This window comes from Xyrauchen texanus, chromosome 34, assembly GCF_025860055.1.
Source record: "Xyrauchen texanus isolate HMW12.3.18 chromosome 34, RBS_HiC_50CHRs, whole genome shotgun sequence".
In the NCBI taxonomy this organism is placed as follows: Eukaryota; Metazoa; Chordata; class Actinopteri; order Cypriniformes; family Catostomidae; genus Xyrauchen; species Xyrauchen texanus.
In genome coordinates, this window is record NC_068309.1 from 17,250,671 (window position 1) to 17,269,480 (window position 18,810).

At 38.1% G+C, this 18,810-nt stretch overlaps 1 protein-coding gene across 1 annotated transcript; it reads left to right on the forward strand.

Moving 5' to 3' along the window:
- The first annotated feature begins 994 nt into the window (after positions 1-994).
- On the forward strand, positions 995-13,112 carry LOC127628114 (reticulon-2-like). Its single transcript, XM_052104804.1, has 7 exons — positions 995-1,139; positions 3,070-3,277; positions 3,926-4,064; positions 4,298-4,367; positions 4,557-4,603; positions 10,705-10,763; positions 11,839-13,112. Exons 1-7 carry the CDS (start codon positions 1,127-1,129, stop codon positions 11,933-11,935), a joined length of 633 nt encoding a protein of 210 aa, XP_051960764.1. The 5' UTR covers positions 995-1,126; the 3' UTR covers positions 11,936-13,112.
- Positions 13,113-18,810: the final 5,698 nt, after the last annotated feature.

Below are 18,810 nucleotides of genomic sequence, written 5' to 3' on the forward strand. Positions count from 1 at the left end.
ACAAAGATTGATATAAACATTAACCATTTCAACATTTATTCTGTGAACATTTTCGATTCTTAAAAAAAATAAAATAATTATTTTCAAAAAGTAAAAAAAAAAAGTTATTGTACCTGAACCAAGTCAAAGAAAGTTTCAGTGATAGCATGCCTGTGATGAAAAATAGGACAAGCAATGTTTGTAGTAAAAAATAAAATATGTAAAAATTACTTGGGAGCAGAGTATTTTTTATTGGCCATCAATTCCAGCTCAGCCAAACTACATAAAATGTGTGAAAATATTATTTAATAGTGTATTTAGCAAACATACATGCAAACATAATTGTTAGCTATGAAATTAGCGATATCAAGAGAAAGCAGTTGGCTATTTTATTTAAAAAAAAGTACAAATGTAATTTTCATCAACATCATTTTCATCATGGAATTGTTTTTGTTTTGTTTTGCAAAGACTTTGAGATGTGGTGGAAATGACACTGGTGGAAAGTTTCATGATTTTCAGAAAAATAAATCTTAAATCTTGAATGTACATACAGAACATTGTTGGACATTGTTAGTGGACAAATGAAAAAAAATTGTGAGTGTGTGAAATTGTTTTTAACAAGACTTTACTTTCTTGTAAATCCCAAAGTGCCAGAAGTGCCCAAAGTTGAAGAAACATATGATAATTAATGTCAAAGGAGGTTGACCTCCCACGTGGTTCCAAGAAATCTATGATGAAGCCCACTATCATTGAATATTGATCTTGAGTTCAGTGTTAATGTCTAGCACTTTAATGTCAGCAAGTGAGAAAATAAAGCACAGCACTCTTTAAGTAGCATCTGAGTAATTTTCTGGCATCTAAGGTTTGCCATCTCCTTGTAAATGAAGATTTGTCTACACACTGGCACATGCTAACGTCTCAGGTTCCTTAAGCTCAGAGCGTCCCAGGAAGGGGATCTTTGTGTAACCACATGTGTGTGTGTGTGTGTGTGTGTGTGTGTGTGTGTGTGTGTGTGTGTGTGTGAAGATGGGGTGTCCAAGTGTCGAAGATATTCTTAGGTCAGGCCAACCCCTTCCTGCTGACAAAGCAAGGATGGCCAAAAAAAGCCCAAAGGGAGGAGAGCGGTTTAGGAGTGGAAGCAGCAGAAATGGCCATCAAAGGTGAGAGTCTTCCTCAGGACTGAACAGTGCTGGACCCAAGCTCTGCTTTGATGTGTTAGATAGCATGTTGGCAGCAACAGAGGAGGTGGGGTAGGTAAACAGGAGACCAGATTGAAGTTGAGTGGTGTACACTAGAGGTATAGTAATACTGCTGACTAGTCAGCACATCACACACGACTTCCCAATGGGAGCTTGGCAGGCTGATGGGAATTCAATAGATGGACTTTTCTGGACTGGACTGATGCATGACACTAGGATATACATTTTGAGGCAGTAGGAGAAAAAAGGCATTGGTGTCTAAATGAAAAAGGTGAGACTTAGTCTTTTACTTATTTTGGGAGTGCTGGCAAATGTCTCTCCGGAGAGATTCAATCTGTCCCAGCCATGTTAGGCTGCAGTAATGTGCGTTAGCAGGATTGAAGGCCTTATGGATGATCTCTCTTTTATGCACAGAAGATTTCAGAGGGTTTGGATTGATTTTTGCTTTGCACCAGTACAGATTTGCACCTGCATTTGGAGGATAATCAGAGTCAACAACTGTTGACATCTATTGGCTTTATAGGGCAAGGGGCATGAAATTGCATTTGGCCATTAGCTGCTCAAAAGTGTTTGAGTCTGCTCTCTTTGATTCATTCTCTGAATCTAATTCTAGTCTATTCTAACCATGTGTCTATCTCAGAGAAATGTCAACACATGCACAAATATGTTGCAACAGAACAAGTATCCAAATATGTTACATATATAGCAGAGGACCTTAAACCAGCCTGAGATTGTTTGCTAGTCTTAGGTGGTTTAAGTTGGTCTAGCTGGTCTCCTAGCCTGGCCATCTGAAACTCACACCCAAACCCCTCAAAAAACAGTTAACAGACCAGCCTGAGACTTCCCTGCAGTGAGGCTTTTTACTTTTATAAAAAATATTTCAACCTGGTCTTATTAAATTACGTTACAATTTAGCAAAATGATTTTTACGTGGCTTTTTGTATGCATAGCGGCAATTTTTTGGTGAAATGAACACAAGAGGTGCTAAAACAACAATGACTTTTATTTCCTTTTAATTTAGAGTAAAATGGCAGATTATCCATTCATAAACACAAACTTTTCTCCTTGTTCCTCACACAATGTTATCTTATGCCATCAAAATACTTTTACTATAGTGCATGACTTGTCAGGTAATTTGAACGTTTGCAGTACATAGCAAACTACGTTTATAAGATTGCTCTGGCATGATCAAATTGTGCAGTAGCCCAACTAATAGTATTGCATTTGCTATGCAAAGGACCGTATGAGTCCCACAGAGCATGTGAGGCGACAATTGAGCCGAAAGTGCCATAGAAGCGTGGTTGCTTCGTGGCACTTCAGCAATTGCGTTTTAATCTCACATTTGTTTTTTATGACACTATCGGTTTCTGGTTTAAGGTTAAGGGTAGGAAGGTAGGTTTTGTGGATTGAAAACTCGATAAAGCATTAACCTTCAAAAAACACTTATGTTTTGGAGAAAATTAAAGTAGTGTTTTAGCACCACTCAGTTAATATTTCACCATGGAACTGCCATGAAAATTTTGCTACAGTCTTATAACTTTCATGAGATTAGTTTGAAAAATTCAATTACATGTCCTAGAAAACTTTAACCCCAGTCTGGGATATCGATTTGAGATGAAAGAGAATAATGTGTTCCAAAATAGAGAATGGAGGACAAGCTGCATTTCAAATGTTATAGTCTGTATTGCTACATGAATGACCAGAAACCATGTGAATATGCACATCTAACCACCCAGATACCCCACTGCATCTCATTTGAGACCAACTTCAAAGCTGCAAAGCTTTTACTGTCTTTTGATTTACATGACTCCATATTTGTATTTCTTTATTTTCTTGACATCTCACTCATGAGTCACATTTACTGTTTCCACTCTTTTCTTGCTCTCTCCAGTGTTAGATCTGTTGTACTGGCGAGATGTGGGGACCACCGGGCTGGTGTTTACAGGTTTGGTTGTGGGTTTGGCTTGTTTGTTCCAGCTCAGTTTCATCACGATCCTGTCCAACCTTGGCTTGGGCATCTTGGCCTTCACCCTCCCTGTGTGCTTTCTTTACAAAGCCCTGGAGCTGGTCCGCCTCAGTGACGGATCGCACCCCTTCCAGTGAGTATGCTGTAAAATAAATACTGTCAGTTCCTACACAGCCATGTAATGCTGACACTGCTGTTTAACTCTTGGAGTTGATGTAAGTGAAGACCCATGTGAAGTATATGTAAGCTTGTTGGAGTGAATGTTATTTCGTTGTTAATTAAACCCTGGTGAATTCATTCTATCAGGACACAAGCTTTGTTGCAACACGGCGCCTTGGTTTATAAAGCTGGATACCCCTGCTGAAAAGACCAGCTTTGGCCAGAATGAATTTCCATGGTGGTTTAGGCTGGTTAGTGCTGGTTTGGTGCTGGTCTATGTGGTAGACCACCTAACGAACCAGCATGGTTTTCCTTTTGAATTCTTCCCTGGTTAAGCTAGTTAAGAAGCTTGGTGGGGACACAAGCAAACCAGTATCCAAATTTGGAGACCATTGTCCAAAACAAGCAATGCTGGTCTTTTCAACAGAGAATAGTGAGGGACTTGTACAGATGATCAGGGGTTAAAAATATTATTTCTTAAAATGCATTACAGATGTGCAGATTTAAAACAAATATCACATGATTTGGCAGCGGTTTGGTGGTGGAGGGAAATGCTGCTCAAGTAAGTCAAGATTAATACACGTAATCTTTCTCAGATGGTCCACTTTTCTTTATTAAAAAGGTCATATTTGGATGAGGACCGCACATTGACAGATGAGGACACGGTCCGCATGGCCGAACAAATCGTTTTGCTGATTGCTACGGCTGTCACCAAGCTGAAGAGGCTTTTCTTCATTGACAGCATCATGGAGTCAGTGAAGGTCTCACAGATCTTAAATGTCTCAACTCAGCTACACAGTTATATTTTATGCACATTACAGCAATTCATGACCTACTTTCACTACATCAGGGGAGAAGCTGCTCTTTTATGTAATCAGTCCTGATATGAACTATTGCAATGTGCTTGTTACTGAGGGAGTAAACAATAATAATAATATAAAAAAATATTTTTCTTTTATCTGAATGGTTTTATTTACATTTTTTGTTTGTGTAGTTCTTTGGGTTGCTATATCTGATGACCTACGTGGGGGTCCAAACCAATGGTCTCACACTGGTGATGACTGGTAAGGACTAAGCCTGATGTTATTATAACCTAATATCAGTAATCTCACCAAACAACCACTGAACTGGAAATACTTAGAGTGCATCATATCCCTTTGTTGTGAACAAATTATTCAAGTATTGCTGCTTTATCTTTCTGCTGCATGGTGTTCAGATGAACGTGTTAATTTAATTATTTCGCCTCTGAACAGGTGTGATATGTGCTTTCTCTCTGCCACTGCTGTGCAGACTTCAAAAGGTAAGCCTGTCTGGCTCAGTTGTGTAGGGGGTTTTATACATATACAGTACTCTGCAAAAGTCTTAGGCACATAAGATGTTTCACAAAAACATTTGCCTTAAGATGGCTATTTACCTCCTTGGCTTTAGTGTGTCAATAGGAAATATTAATTTTCTATTTGCATGTTTGGGTTTGACTCCCAAACATGCAAATAGAATACTTTTATTTTTGGTCACACATTATACACACAGTTTTTTGCATATATACAGTGAAATGTATTAGTTTTCGCATATCCCAGCTAAGCCGAGTGCAGGGTCAGCCATGAATGTTTGGAGCAGATAGGGTTAAGGGCCTTGCTCAAGGGCCCAACAGTGGCATCTTGGTGGTGCTCGGGCTTGAACCCCCAACCTTCTGGTCAGTAACCCTGAGCCTCAACCACTGAGCCACTATAAGTAGGTGTAAGTATAAGTGTTGGCACGGTACCAAAATATCAGTAGTCGGTACCAATACCAGTGACATTTCACGGTACTCGATACCATTTTCGGTACCAAAGCAAAACACAAAAACAGGTTACTGAACAACACTCTTTTATTAACAAAGTTAACAAATTAACAGCTGAGCTAAGAACAAAAATATACCATTGAGCAACACTTCAAGTTAAATATATTATTTTTGAATTATAACAAAACTGTACAATGTATGCTTAAAGTATTTTTGAACACTTATATAAGATTTGCTTCAACTTTTACTTTAAGTTTTTACCAAGTACTAAAACAAATCTAAAATATAGCTGCAAGCAGCGATGGCGGGCCCAAGCCGGTGGCACCGCCACCCCCGTGCCTTTAGGGTCGCTGTGCACGATGGGCAATAACGTAACCTCGCTTTGACTGTCGAGAAGAAGATGTGTGCTGTAGAGCTTGCATCAGTGTGGGCTCTGCAAAAGTGCGCATCGAGGGCACATATCAACCACAAAGTATGCGTGAGCACCCTTCTGATACCTAAAATGAAAAATGAGACACCCTACGGTCTCATGAAGTTAATGGACACATGAAATAAGTACACAAGACTGAAAATTCATATGAAGTGTGCCATTTGGGACAGGGTCTATGACCGTGAACCACAATAGTCACATCTATGAGGTAATTCAAATGTAGAATAATTTTTGATGTCATAGGATGTCATAGGTCAATATCTTTTGCACACTTAAATGTGTTAATCCAGAAGGCCAGTATTTATCTGGAGGTCTTTGTACAGGTTTATTAATGTAATTATAATTTACGCTTATGTGTTCCTATGATATGCAATGGAAGTACATTTTTATGTTTAACATGGGTGTATTCACAATACATAGCATACAATATAATATTTTAATATTATTTATCATTATGTTAAGTACATCATTAAAGTTAAGATAGTAAATGTATTTATATATTTTGTAGTAGCTAATATAACAAGCAAGTACACTGCGGGAATTATACCAATGGAGTCGTATGGATTGCTTTTATGCTGCCTTTATGTGCTTTCTGGAGCTTCAAAGATTAATTTGCAATGTGTTCCACATTCAAACCAAAATATCTGACTGTCTGTTGGTCGGAGCTAATGACTGTAAATTAGAAAGTTGTTCAGCTTGACGCGAACTATATACATGCCGAGTTTTGTAACTGTAGATAGAACTAACTAAGTTATAACACACTTCATGTGTCCTTTTTTAGTCATAAATTAATTTCCTCGCCACGGCCAAAATGTTAGAGATATCAAAAATCCGTCGGCAATGTAGCATCCTCAATGTCTTGACTTCATGCTGACCGAGTTTGGTGGCGATTGGATTAATTCTCTAGGAGGAATATATATAATTCCAGAGCATGTGTTTCCAAACAACCCATAATAGCTGACTTCCTGTTGGGCTGGCGTAAAACTTAGAGCACGAAAGTTGTTCGGCCCGATGAGATATAGAAGTGTACCGAGTTTCATATTATTACATGCAAGCATGTTGATATATGGACAAGTGTTCAGACCCCGTTCAAGGGGGCGCTGTCGAGCCCCCCTGCCATGCCCGGGTACCAGATTCAGCCCGGCCCTGATGGCCGCGGGTTCTGACCTGTGTGCAAAGTTTCAAGAGTTTTTGAGTACGTTAAGGGCCCCAAAAGTCCCAGAAACCTTGAAAAACAATATCTTAATGCAAATCTCACCCAACAGAGAAATCCCCTCTCCCTCCCCCTCCCCTCCACTCCCCACACACAGAGAATTGTCAGGGGGCACGTTGTCAGAGAGAGACAGAGAGAGAGAAAAACATAGAATGGGAGCGGTCACTGTCAGTCAGAGAGAGAAAAATTCCAAGAAATCCACATTCAAACCACAATATCTGACTTTCTGTTGGTCGGAGCTAATGACTGTAAATTAGAAAGTTGTTCGGCTCGACGAGCACAATATACACGCCGAGTTTTGTAACTGTAGATAGAACTAACTAAGTTATAACACAATTCATGTGTCCTTTTTTAGTCCTAAATCAATTTCCTCGCCACGGCCAAACCGTTCGAGATATCAAAAATCCGTCCAGAATGTAGCATCCTCAATGTCTTGACTTCATGCTGACTGAGTTTGGTGGCGATTGGATTCATTCTCTAGGAGGAATATATATAATTCCAGAGCACGTGTTTCCAAACAACCCATAATAGCCGACTTCCTGTTGGGCTGGCGTAAAACTTAGAGCACGAAAGTTGTTCGGCCCGATGAGATCTACAAGTGTACCGAGTTTCATATTATTACATGCAAGCATGTTTGATATATGGACAAGTGTTCGAATCCCATTCCAGGGGCGCTGTCGAGCCCCCTGCCACGCTCGGGTACCATCTTCGGCCCGGCCCTGATGGCCGCGGGTTCCGAGCCGTGTGCAAAGTTTCAAGAGTTTTCGAGCACGTTAAGGGCCCCAAAACCTTGAAAAACCAAAATAAAAGCATTCTCATTCAACAGCCAAATCACCCCCCTCGCCCCAGACACAGAGAGATGTAGGGTCAGTGAGAGAGGCAGAGAAAATTCTCCAAAACATCCACATTCAAACCAAAATATCTGACTTTCTGTTGGTCTGAGCTAATGACTGTAAATTAGAAAGTTGTCCGGCTCGATGTGAACAATATAATTACTGAGTTTTGTGACTGTGGGTCAAAGTGTAAAGCAACCCCCCCACTTTTGTCAAAAGGTGGCGCTACTGAGCCCCTGCACCACGCCCGTTTCTGAAACTTTGCACATGTCTACTGGCTAATAAATGTGATGTGTCTGTCGAGTTTCATGCAATTTCAAGTATGCTAAGAGTCTCAAAAGCATCAAAAAAGAATATTCGAGTTTGAAGCGTTGCCGCAGCAACAGTATCAAAGATATCAATAATCCTTTCACATGTCTACATCTGCCGTGTGTTTACATTATACACCTAAAGTTTTAAGTAAATCGGGTAAAAATAAGAGGGTGATTTCAAAGCATTGTGAAAGTGACACACTTCCTTCTGCCAGTTGGTGGCGCTATAGCTTTGACTCACAATAGTCACATCCATGCGATCGGCCTCTTCATCGATGAATCAACATCAATCATCGACATCAATTAATGTGTGCAGAAGTTATAACACACTTCCTGTTTCTCTTTTTCGCGCCATCATTTCGTTTCCTCGCCACGGCCAAACCGTTCGACATATCAAAAATCCGCCGGCAACTTTTCATCCTCAATGTCTTGACTTCATGCTGACCGCGTTTCGTGGTGATAGGTGGAATTCTCTAGGAGGAGTATTTCAAATTCCATTGCATACGTTTTCCAAAAAACCCTAAATAGACGATTTCCTGTTGGGCTGAGGTAAAAAGTAAAAGTATGAAGGATATATGAAACGATGAGATCTATATGTGTACCGAGTTTCATATTATTACATGCAAGCGTGTTTGATTTATGGACCAAGTTTTCGGATCCCGTTCCAGGGGGCGCCGTCGAGCCCCCCTGCCACGCCCGGGTACCAGCTTCAGCCTGGCCCTAATGGCCGCGGGTTCTGACCCACGTGCAAAGTTTCAAGAGTTTTCGAGCACGTTAAGAGCCCCAAAAGTGCCCCAATAGTCGTAAAAAATATAATAATATTAATCCTAACGAAAACAATAGGGCCTTGCCTTTTCAAGGCTTGGGCCCTAATAAACTAGCATACAATAGAATTAATAAAAAACTATTTCCAAACTAATGTGCAAAGTGCTCTCATATTAATAAAGCTGCATATTGCCATTTTTCTTCACGATAAGAAATGCACTGTGACATATATTATGATTAAATAAGTCACGAGCCATCGCGTTCTAATCTAGCTGCATTAAGTGTGCGCGCTCTAGGGATGAGCGTCCCCAAGGCAGAGTCTCTCAGCCGGGTGCAGTTTCAATCTCTCCCCCTTAGATTGGGACATTCGCGCAACTCATAGAAGAGGCACCGACCACACAGAGAAATGCCAGTTTCTTAGTTTATAGTTATTAACATGACCTGCTTCTGTATTATTTGAACATTAATAAAGCTATAACACATTAATATAACTGCATTTAAGATGTAACGCATGTTTCCTTTAAAGGGCTCCGGCTCTGCTTATTCCACAACGAGACTGCTTCTGAATTTATTATAATTTTTTTTTTTTTATAATTCCCTAATACTTTGGGATCTACATAAGAAGAAGCTGTGAAAGTTTAGAGTGCATCTGGACTGTGATCTGTGTAATTCTTCTCCTCCGTCAGGTGTGAACTGCAGTGCTGCTCTCACGCTTCATCATTACAGTTTAATGTGATTTCATGTTAAGTAAAATGAGATCAAACGACTATTAGACAACAAACATTTTTCTCGGCAATTCTTTATTTTCGACGTTGTCGATAATGTCGACTAAACATTTCAGACCTAATGCAAATGATAATATGCTTTTAAACTCACCTGCTTTGGTAGCTTGAATAAATCCGGGTGTCTTGTCTTTGAAGTGCTTTATTACGTTTGATGTGTTTCCTCCTTTCGTCAGAAAATTGTGAAAGCAGCGTTTACAAATAGGTTTTTGCTGATCTATCATGTTTCCCTTTTCATCAGCCTCAAATCCAAAGAATTTCCAAACCTGGCTTTTTCCACTTTTCGACAAGATTAAGTTTAGACTCCGCAGCAGCAGCTACTTTGCTTGTCGTCATCTTTTGCTTGTTGTGAGCGTTCAAAAGTTTCCGACTCTGATTGGGAACCGGGTAGACCCGGTACTCGGGTACCTTCAGAAATTCTGGTATTGTACATTTGTTTTTGTTTGAGTACCGACTTGGTACCGGAGTACCGGTATTTTTGACAACACTACAACCTACACTATGAAAGTTTTAATTATGTATTAAATGTGTACAAGAACAATACAATGATTTGTGTGTTATTATTTAAAACAGATTTGTTTTGTTAATTATTGTAATTTAGATGAAGATCAAACCAGATTTTTAGAAAAATGTATATATAAATGCAGATAATTTTTTCTTCTGACTGTTCTTTGATGTATAGGCAAACCTTGTGTTGTCTATTTGTTTTTTGTTTTTTTCTCCCCAATTTTGGAATGCCCAATTCCCAATGTGCTCTTTGTCTTCGTGGTGCCGTAGTGTCTCGCCTCAATCTGGATGGCGGAGGACGGTTCTCAGTTGCCTCTGTGTTTGAGACCGTTAATCTGCGCATCTTATCACATGGCTTGTTGAGCGCATTATCGCAGAAACATAGCGCATGTGGAGGCTTCATGCTATTCTCCGCGGTATTCACGCACAACTCACCATGCACCCCACCAAGAGCAAGAACCACATTATAGCAACCACAAGGAGGTTACCCCATGTGACTCTACCCTCCCTAGCAACTGGGCCAATTTGTTTGCTTAGGTGTTGCTTAGGTTGCCCTGGATTCGAACTTGCAACTCCAGGGGTTGTAATCAGCGTCTTTACTTGCTGAGCTACCCAGGCCCTGTGTTGTCTATTTGTTAACTTGATGAACCTGGTTTCCCCTTCCCTTGATTGTCCTACCAGGAAATACACTAATTAACAGATTATTTCTAATTTACTGACACAATTGCACATAGTTTCACACCTTAGGCTATTTCTGACTTTGCACTTTTTTTTCAACAGGAAAGGATCAAGATGATTGTCAAAGCAATTAAAACACTTGTGGAGAGAATCACTGAAATGTAAGTCTTCAATGTTTTGGCACAAAATGTTATCAAAAGCAACAATTAAAACCCTACACCTTAATCTAATCTTTATGGTTTCATTCTGTTGTTGCAAAGAAGAAAATGCAAGCTGCTGGGTATTTAAACACATTCAATACTACTTTGATAAAATAAAAATGTCTTTAGTTCATTTTTGACCCATTTTTGGGTAAAGAGTACACTACAATTGCCATATTATTTGGGGTATTGGATTTGTGTTTATAACACAAAGAACACAAACAAACACAATCAAAGCAAATGTTCATTTTTTATACAATTGTTTTTATAAAAATAATAGTAACAATGTACAATAAGGTTCCATTTGTTAACATTAGTTAATGCATTAGGTATCATGAACAAACAATTAATAATATATTGTTTACAGCATTTATTAATCTTTGTTAATGTTAGTTAATTAAAACACAATTGTTCATTGTTAGTCAATGTTAGATCTAATGTTAACAAACATGACTTTTAATAAAAAAAATTATATGTTTAAAATAAAATACTTAAGTAAAAAATAATGCTGTAAATGCATTGTTCATTGTTAATTCATGTTAACTATACATTTATGTTTAACTATAAGCACATTTTTGTAAGAAACCTTCTTGTAAAGTGTTACCAATGTGCCCCATCTTTGGTCTTATATATGGAACACAATGAATGTGCAAAGTAGGCTTTGCATTGATCGCTCTAGTCACTATGGAGATTTATTTGTGAAATGTGTATGAATTAAAACTGAAGTTCTAAAAAGACCACCATTCATTTACTAATAGCAGAATAATGCAAACGTTGTTATAAAGTAGGTGATATTATATAAAATGCCAAATGTGACTGAAATAAACAAGAAATGGCACCCTTTGACAAGCCAAAAGTGTCCAAAAGTTCATTAACATTCCCTTAAAAAAAACAAAACAAAAAAAAAACCACACATTTGGACGAGGAAAATTTTTTTTTTAATATTTTGGATTTTTAAAAATAAATGTTTTTTTTTTTTTTTTGGCTTGTCTCCAGATTTATTGTGTCTTCAATTTGTTTCCATTTTCATTTCTAGAATTGATCTTGTTGTATCACTGGTCAAGCCTCCACCAGCACCAGCCCCTGCACCTTCTCCTGCCCCCACATCAAAACATAAACAGAAGACAAAATGAAGATGAAGGAGAGAGAAATGGGGTTTAAGAAAGTCTTACGGTGCAGCTGTGGCCCTGCTTATCACCTGGTGTTAGGCAAGGTTGGGGGGGGTCTCTACAATCAAAAGTATGCCAAATGTCTAATGTTACTGTGTTCAATTATTTAAATCACAATGTCTTTTATAACTAGAAATTATATACAGAGGTGCAATTTTTATAATTACTAGTTAATTTAGCCTGTCAAGGCTTTTTTTCTACTAATTTTCATGGAAGTCTTTAAAAGTGAAACCTAGAGACAGTTGCTATTATGTCTTTGCCCACTAGAGGGTACAATGAAATTACAAATTAAACCAATTCTGGGCCAGCAACAACATGTTGGGAAAATTCTGTGAGGTTAATTCTCTCAAAAATGTTGGTACTATCAGTTCTGACAAGGATTGTTCCCATAATTTGGGTTTTAATACTAATGTTGTACATTCATGAAATGGAAGCACAGGAAGAGTCTACTGAATGTTTATGTCAGTGTCTCACTTTAAAAAAAGTAATGTTTTGCTTTAGTGTTAAACACATGTTTTTTGCCTTTTCTTTACATGTGACAACATAGAAAACATCATATTGTATATTATTGGACCTGCTCAGAAAGGCTTCTTTTGTGGCAAATGAGCATCTGTTGAAGATGCAAACTCATTCCATTGAAAAATCTAAACGAAAAGCAATTTCAAAACAGTCAGACATTTGGGCAAAAAATACTGGTTGCAGATGCAGTTGTAATGATGAACAGAGATAAATATATTATGTTCTTTGATGTTCAAATACTTCCACGCATGGATGAAGATAAAAATAAATCTGGGAACTGTTGTCACAGGCTTTTAGGAGAGTATCTGGACCATCTGTAAAATGACATTAATATGTCAGAAATTTGGGAAGGAACTGTTTTAAAGCAAAAGAACATTTTGCACATTAAAGGATAACAGTGTCCATGAGCACAGTAGGAGCATTTCAAGAAGAACACACCGATGATCCACTGACAAGAACATTTGCACTCAAAGGAACAGTTCATATCTAGTGCCATTTTAAATGTCCTGCTTCAGAGTTTAGCTTCAAATTACCCATATGCATTATTATTTGCTATTATGTTGTCATGGGAATTATGAAAAGTAGCAAATTAAGAAAAAGTTGACTTTAGTAGTGGTTCAGTTTATCTTCATTGAATTACTGTATTTGAGTAATTAAAATGGATTGTGGGGAACTGTCTGCTTGGACGGTGTCCAACCTTCATTGTCAAGCCTTTCCAAGTCAAGGATACATGTTTGTTTCGCTGGGTCAAACTGCTCCTGAATGCATAATTAAAAATTTGCCAAGATAAATGGCATGTCATAAATATAAGAGGGAGCTGAGTCAAAAAACTTAAAATGACATTTTTTCACTAGGACACAATTTCTTTCACAGACCCCCTATTCAACAAGCTAAAGTGAAAAGAAAGGAATAAGAAGGATATAAGCTGTAATTTTGTCCATGATGACATCCTCACAGACAATTCTGCCAACACATTTTGGGATTGTGGTTGTGTAAAAGAGACAGAAGGAAATACTATTTTGAGTACGTCAGTGCGAATGAGCTCTATTTCTTGCCCTTGACCAAATACATCTGCAATAAAATGAACAAATAAATAACTAAACAAACAGAAAATAACTCAAAGTGGCATTAAATAAAGAATCAATTTGGACATGAAATTCAACAGCAGCCATCAAACACTTACACATGATTTCAACTGTGTTAGATATGCACAAACATATACAGTACATGCATGTGTGTGGAACTCTACTATGCACACTCATAGCAACTTGAGCCGATTCAATATTAGTAAGTCAAGGTCTTCTCTTCTCAGTTGATAAAAGGATCTCACAGCAGGATTAGCACAGCAGCATTATGTGAAATAAGGGGAAGTAGTGAACTACAGTTGAGTGCTGGTCATTCTCACTGTGAGATGAGTATGAAGCTGCCTGGCAGAGACAGTAATTGAGTTTTAGAGAAAGTGCTTTCACAGCAAGAATTGCATCATGGACGAGATCATTGCAAGGTGAGTTACAGATTTCTCCCTTTACAGGTTAGGAAAGGTCAGAAGGACTCTTAATCAGACACATTTTGCATGACCATGATGAAATGAGTGACATCGCTTACTAATTCATTTTATAAGAATAACAATCGTTAATGTTGCTTGTTTAATATTATTGATCGTCTAATGGAGCTCTGCTACAAATTGTCCATTGATCTTACATTCTAGTGTTTTTCTCTGTATTGATGTGCATTCTTTGTGTTGAGAGCTCTTTCACATTTACAGTGTCCATTTCACTCACACATATGTGAAATTGTATGGTTGTTGAATTATAGTTATAAGGTTTTCTGGGTTCAGGATCATGTAATAGCTGACCAAATGTTAGTCTCGCTTAGCCAGACCTTTGACCCTTGGCACCTTCCACCCAGCTGGGGCCGGTGTTTTGAAGAGCATTTAAAAATGAGACCACAGTATTTTTAAGGCAAGTCAGACCACTAGGACGGCTATCTTGCAAACACTACGGGCAGCTATATTTTATGGATACAAATGACATGAATGTACAGCTCCAATCTACTTAAATCTCCAAAATGGTTGGTCAAGAGTACAATCTAATGACAATTCAAATCGGCAGTAAAATTTTACAATGATGGTATCATTTCAGACTGGTCCAGCTATTGCACATGTGCATTCTTGAGTTGATTGTCAGACGATGTCTGTTTCTAAAAGGTGCTTGGCTCTTTCACCTGTAAGGGCGAGACAACCTTTTCTACATCTTCAATATTGGGCATTCTAAATTCTCACATTCATTGTAATACATGTGCCCCATCTCAGGCTAAATAGGCTAAGATAACACGCATGCTGTACTGTCAACAGACTAAATGTAAAAATGTGATTCCAGTGATGAGATCAGTAATAGAAGCCGTTTTAACCACTCTATGTTTATATTAAGTTATATATTGGCTTTAGATAATGTGTAATTTGTTATGTTTACATTCTGCATTCATGGTGGTAAAGCTAACACTAATACATTATATGTGGTCATAATGGGGTTGCGTCCAATGGACCCTTTTCACACTTCCATGTTCTCGAAGCGGGTGTAGTCATAGTTGAGAAAAAACTGGTATCATAAATTGTGCTTTACCTCAGATTACACTAAAACATTTTATTTTCCCGGCTTGTAAAGCTAATGCACATGTGCGTTCTCAAGCTGATTGACATGCAATGTATCTAAAAGGTGATTGGATTTCTCCCATTCATTTTAATAGAAGTGGTCCGTCCCTGCAAATTAGTCTGATAGTACTTTGTGAAACTAATACCTGATTGAAGGCGACACAGGATGTGAAGGAGTGGAGAGACCCATGTCTTTTACTAGATTTGAAAGAATAAAACAAACTGCACAACAACAAGATTAAAAGTACATCAGAGTCTCTATTTTGAGAAAAAGTCTGCTCACAGGTCCTAAATGAGCAGCTTTAATTAACAGTATATGCCGAATAGCTGCATTGCAGCAAGTAGAGGATTATTGGATAAACAGACAGTTTGAAGAATACATCATTTATTTTAAAAGAAATAGTCTGTTGCAACAATATAAATGTCTTAAACCCATGGCAAATTATATGATTGGCGGTGCTCATCATTTACTCACCCTCATGCCATCCCAGATGTGTATGATTTTCTTTCATCTGCAGAACACATTCAAAGATTTTTAGAAGAATATTTCAGCTCTATAGGTTAATTGGTATATGGTCTGCACTTATAAAGCACTTTTTTATAGCGCCTTGGGGTTCAGTGTCTTGCCTGAGCACACTTTGGCATGTGGAGTCATGTGGGCCAGGAGTTGAACCGCCAACCCTGCGATTAGTGGACTACCCGCTCTACCACAGCCGCCACCAATTCAATGCAAGTGAATGGTGGCCAGACATTTCAAGCTACAAAAAGAACATTAAGGGAGCATAAAGTTATCCATAGTATTACAGTGGTTAGATTGTCCTCTGAAGCAATTCAGTTGGTTATGGTTGAGAACAAACCAAATTGTAACTAATTTTCACTGAATATCTTGCCATTGCAATCTCTAGTTACGATCATCTCTTCACTTCTAGTGCTTAATGCATACGCAGAGCCTTAGATGGTGCTACAGGAAGTATAATCAAGCTTGAAAACCTGATCGCCAAGGAGACTGCTAATGTCAAAATTTATAGTTGAAAAAGGAGTTATATTTTGGTCTATTCTCACCAAAAAACAATTTGATCCATTCAGAAGACATTGGTTGAAACCACTGGAGTCTTATGGATTTCTCTTATGTTGCAATGTACTTTTTTGAGCTTCAAAGTTCTGGCTACCATTCACTTACATTGAATTTATCTACATAACAGCAATATTCTTCTGAAAATCTTTTTTGTTTGTGTTCTGCAGATACTTTACAACAACATAGTAACAACCTGACAACCACATACAGTAGAACAGCGCCAAATTCACAGCAGACAGAATGGCCTAACAACCATCCAGAAAACCCTAGTAAGCAAATACTGTAGAATAAATATGCAACAAAGCAAATATAACTCTTTATTATCTACCAGAAAACTAGTTTTGCTTCGGCAAAGACCATTCACATCTTCATAAAATCTCAAAATAAATATTTATAAACATATTCATGAGCAAATATCAAAATAAATATGGTTGGACATATTTGTAATTATTCATACACATCATATTTTGTTCAAATGTAAAATGTAATCTTATGACCTTCATATGAACAGGTCTCCTGGAAAGGCGGGAGACTGATCGCACATAACTCCATTATTCAACAGCTTTCATAATGTTTTAGCCTAAAATTATAAAATGAATTAGTCCAACCCCCCCCCCCCTTACATGAGCAGGTTTTTTTTTACTTACTTGAGCAGTTTCCCTTCTTCCCTAGTGGAGACAAACGGCAGAATACGTAATCTGGCATGCGCACTTGTGATTTTGATTCAGATTCGTGATTCGCAAAACGAATCATTCAGACCACTTTTTGATTTTTTTTTGTTCAGTTCAAAAGTATCAAGTTTAAAAGATTCGATTCTTTTAACGAATCACACATCACTTTTTCCGATCTGCATGCATTTTGACATGTACAGTTGCTATTTATTTATTTTTTTGCTGTGTTCATTCGCAAAAGTTACGAAAGGGTCTGGAGTAAACTTCCTCTCCGGGAACCAGCACCTTATCGTGGTGGAAAGGTTTATGTGCCCTTATGATCCTGTGGGCTGTGTTGTCTGGAGCCATGTGCTCCTGGTAGGGTCTCCCAAGGCAAAGTGGTCTCAGGTGAGGGGCCAAACTAAGAATGGTTCACACAGACTCTATGAAAAAAATGGAAAGAGGAGGAGTTACCCTGCCTGGAGAAAGCCCGGGGCCCCCGTTTGGAGCGGGGTACAAATGATACATCTTTTCATAGGTCTAAGGGTTCAACATTGTTATCCGATCTCTGTTTCATGATAGAAATGCTCCAGAAACAGAAATTTAGTTATTCGTGCCTGGAGTGCAAATGAAAACATGCAATATCAAAACGGGACTTCATACCTTTGTAATGAAAACACGATCACCAGATGAATCCAATTCACCACACTTGGGTCAGAAATATTGATATATTCTCCATTTTTTACATGAGATCTCACCTGAAAGAATTACCCTGTGTCATCGTTCTTCAACAAATTATGCAATCTGAGCAGTATCCATGTTGTAAAGCTGTATATTATCTTATATATTAGAGTCTCATAAACAAAATGAACCTGTCTCCAAAGTCTATTTTTAAAAATGGGGCGTAGTTTAATTCATATCAGTCAAGCAGTGCAGTCAGACTTTGTGTCGTCTTGAAAGTCGAAGCCTTAATTTTACTCTGCACACCTGCAGTGGTTTTCAGAGAAAAAAATCTTGCAGGAACCTCATTTTTTGTTGGATCATCTTCAAATTTGAAACATAACTTCTTTAGACTTGTGGCTTTGAGAACATTGTATTTCTGGGTTGTCTTGGTACTTTTATTATTGTTTTTTAGATTATAAATAATGTTCATCACAAAATATTTCCATTACTATAAACTTCAGCTTCTCTAAATTTAAAAAATAACAACATACTGTATATTAAGCCCAAAGTGTCTTCTTTCAAAAGATACTACAACTGTGTCCATACTCCAAAGGGTCCAGTAAATACAACCATTTAAGTTCATTTTCATGGTTTGTGCTCAAAAAGGGTGTGCATATCAACAGCTTAAAAAGATTTGATGCCATTAACCTGGAAAATCCGGTGATTAAACAGATGGACTGATAAAAAATAAAAAAAAACACCCTGTGTCCCCTTGCTCCCAGAAGTTATGTACATGTAGGGTCAACCAATCAGATAAGATCTTGCCAGTTTGAGAAAGTGCTTTACAGTTTTGTCCACAAGATGCATCAGGAAGTCAATGAACAGACTGTGTTCACAGGCAGTCTTTGAGTATGCTGTCTGAGGCTGAGACTTCACAAAAGCAAACTACTGCCCCACTTAAACTAAATTTATAGTGAGAGCAATTTCAAATGGTTAAGAGTTTAATACTTTGTGAGGCCACTTGATTGATCTCATTCACTGAGCAGAAATCACAATAGTCCCTGATAATGACTGGGACAGAAAGAGAATCTCTTTGTTCCTGAGAGAAGGACATTCTGCGAGTAAGTCTGGCATGACTTTATAACCCCTGACTGTGGTTGACTTGTTGGGCATCAGGACAAGAGAAAGTTGGTGGGGGATAAGAGAGAAAGAGAGAGAGAGAAAAAAAAGTACTTTTAACTGGGAGAGTATCGGATTATCCCAGCTGACCCCAAGGATACAT

What these genes read in the sequence shown, in the direction of transcription:
- LOC127628114 (XM_052104804.1), top strand. An exon ending in GACGGATCGCACCCCTTCCA is followed by an intron (nt 3,278 to 3,925) that starts GTGAGTATGCTG and finishes TTTATTAAAAAG; the next exon opens with GTCATATTTGGATGAGGACC. An exon ending in GTGGAGAGAATCACTGAAAT is followed by an intron (nt 10,764 to 11,838) that starts GTAAGTCTTCAA and finishes TTTCATTTCTAG; the next exon opens with AATTGATCTTGTTGTATCAC.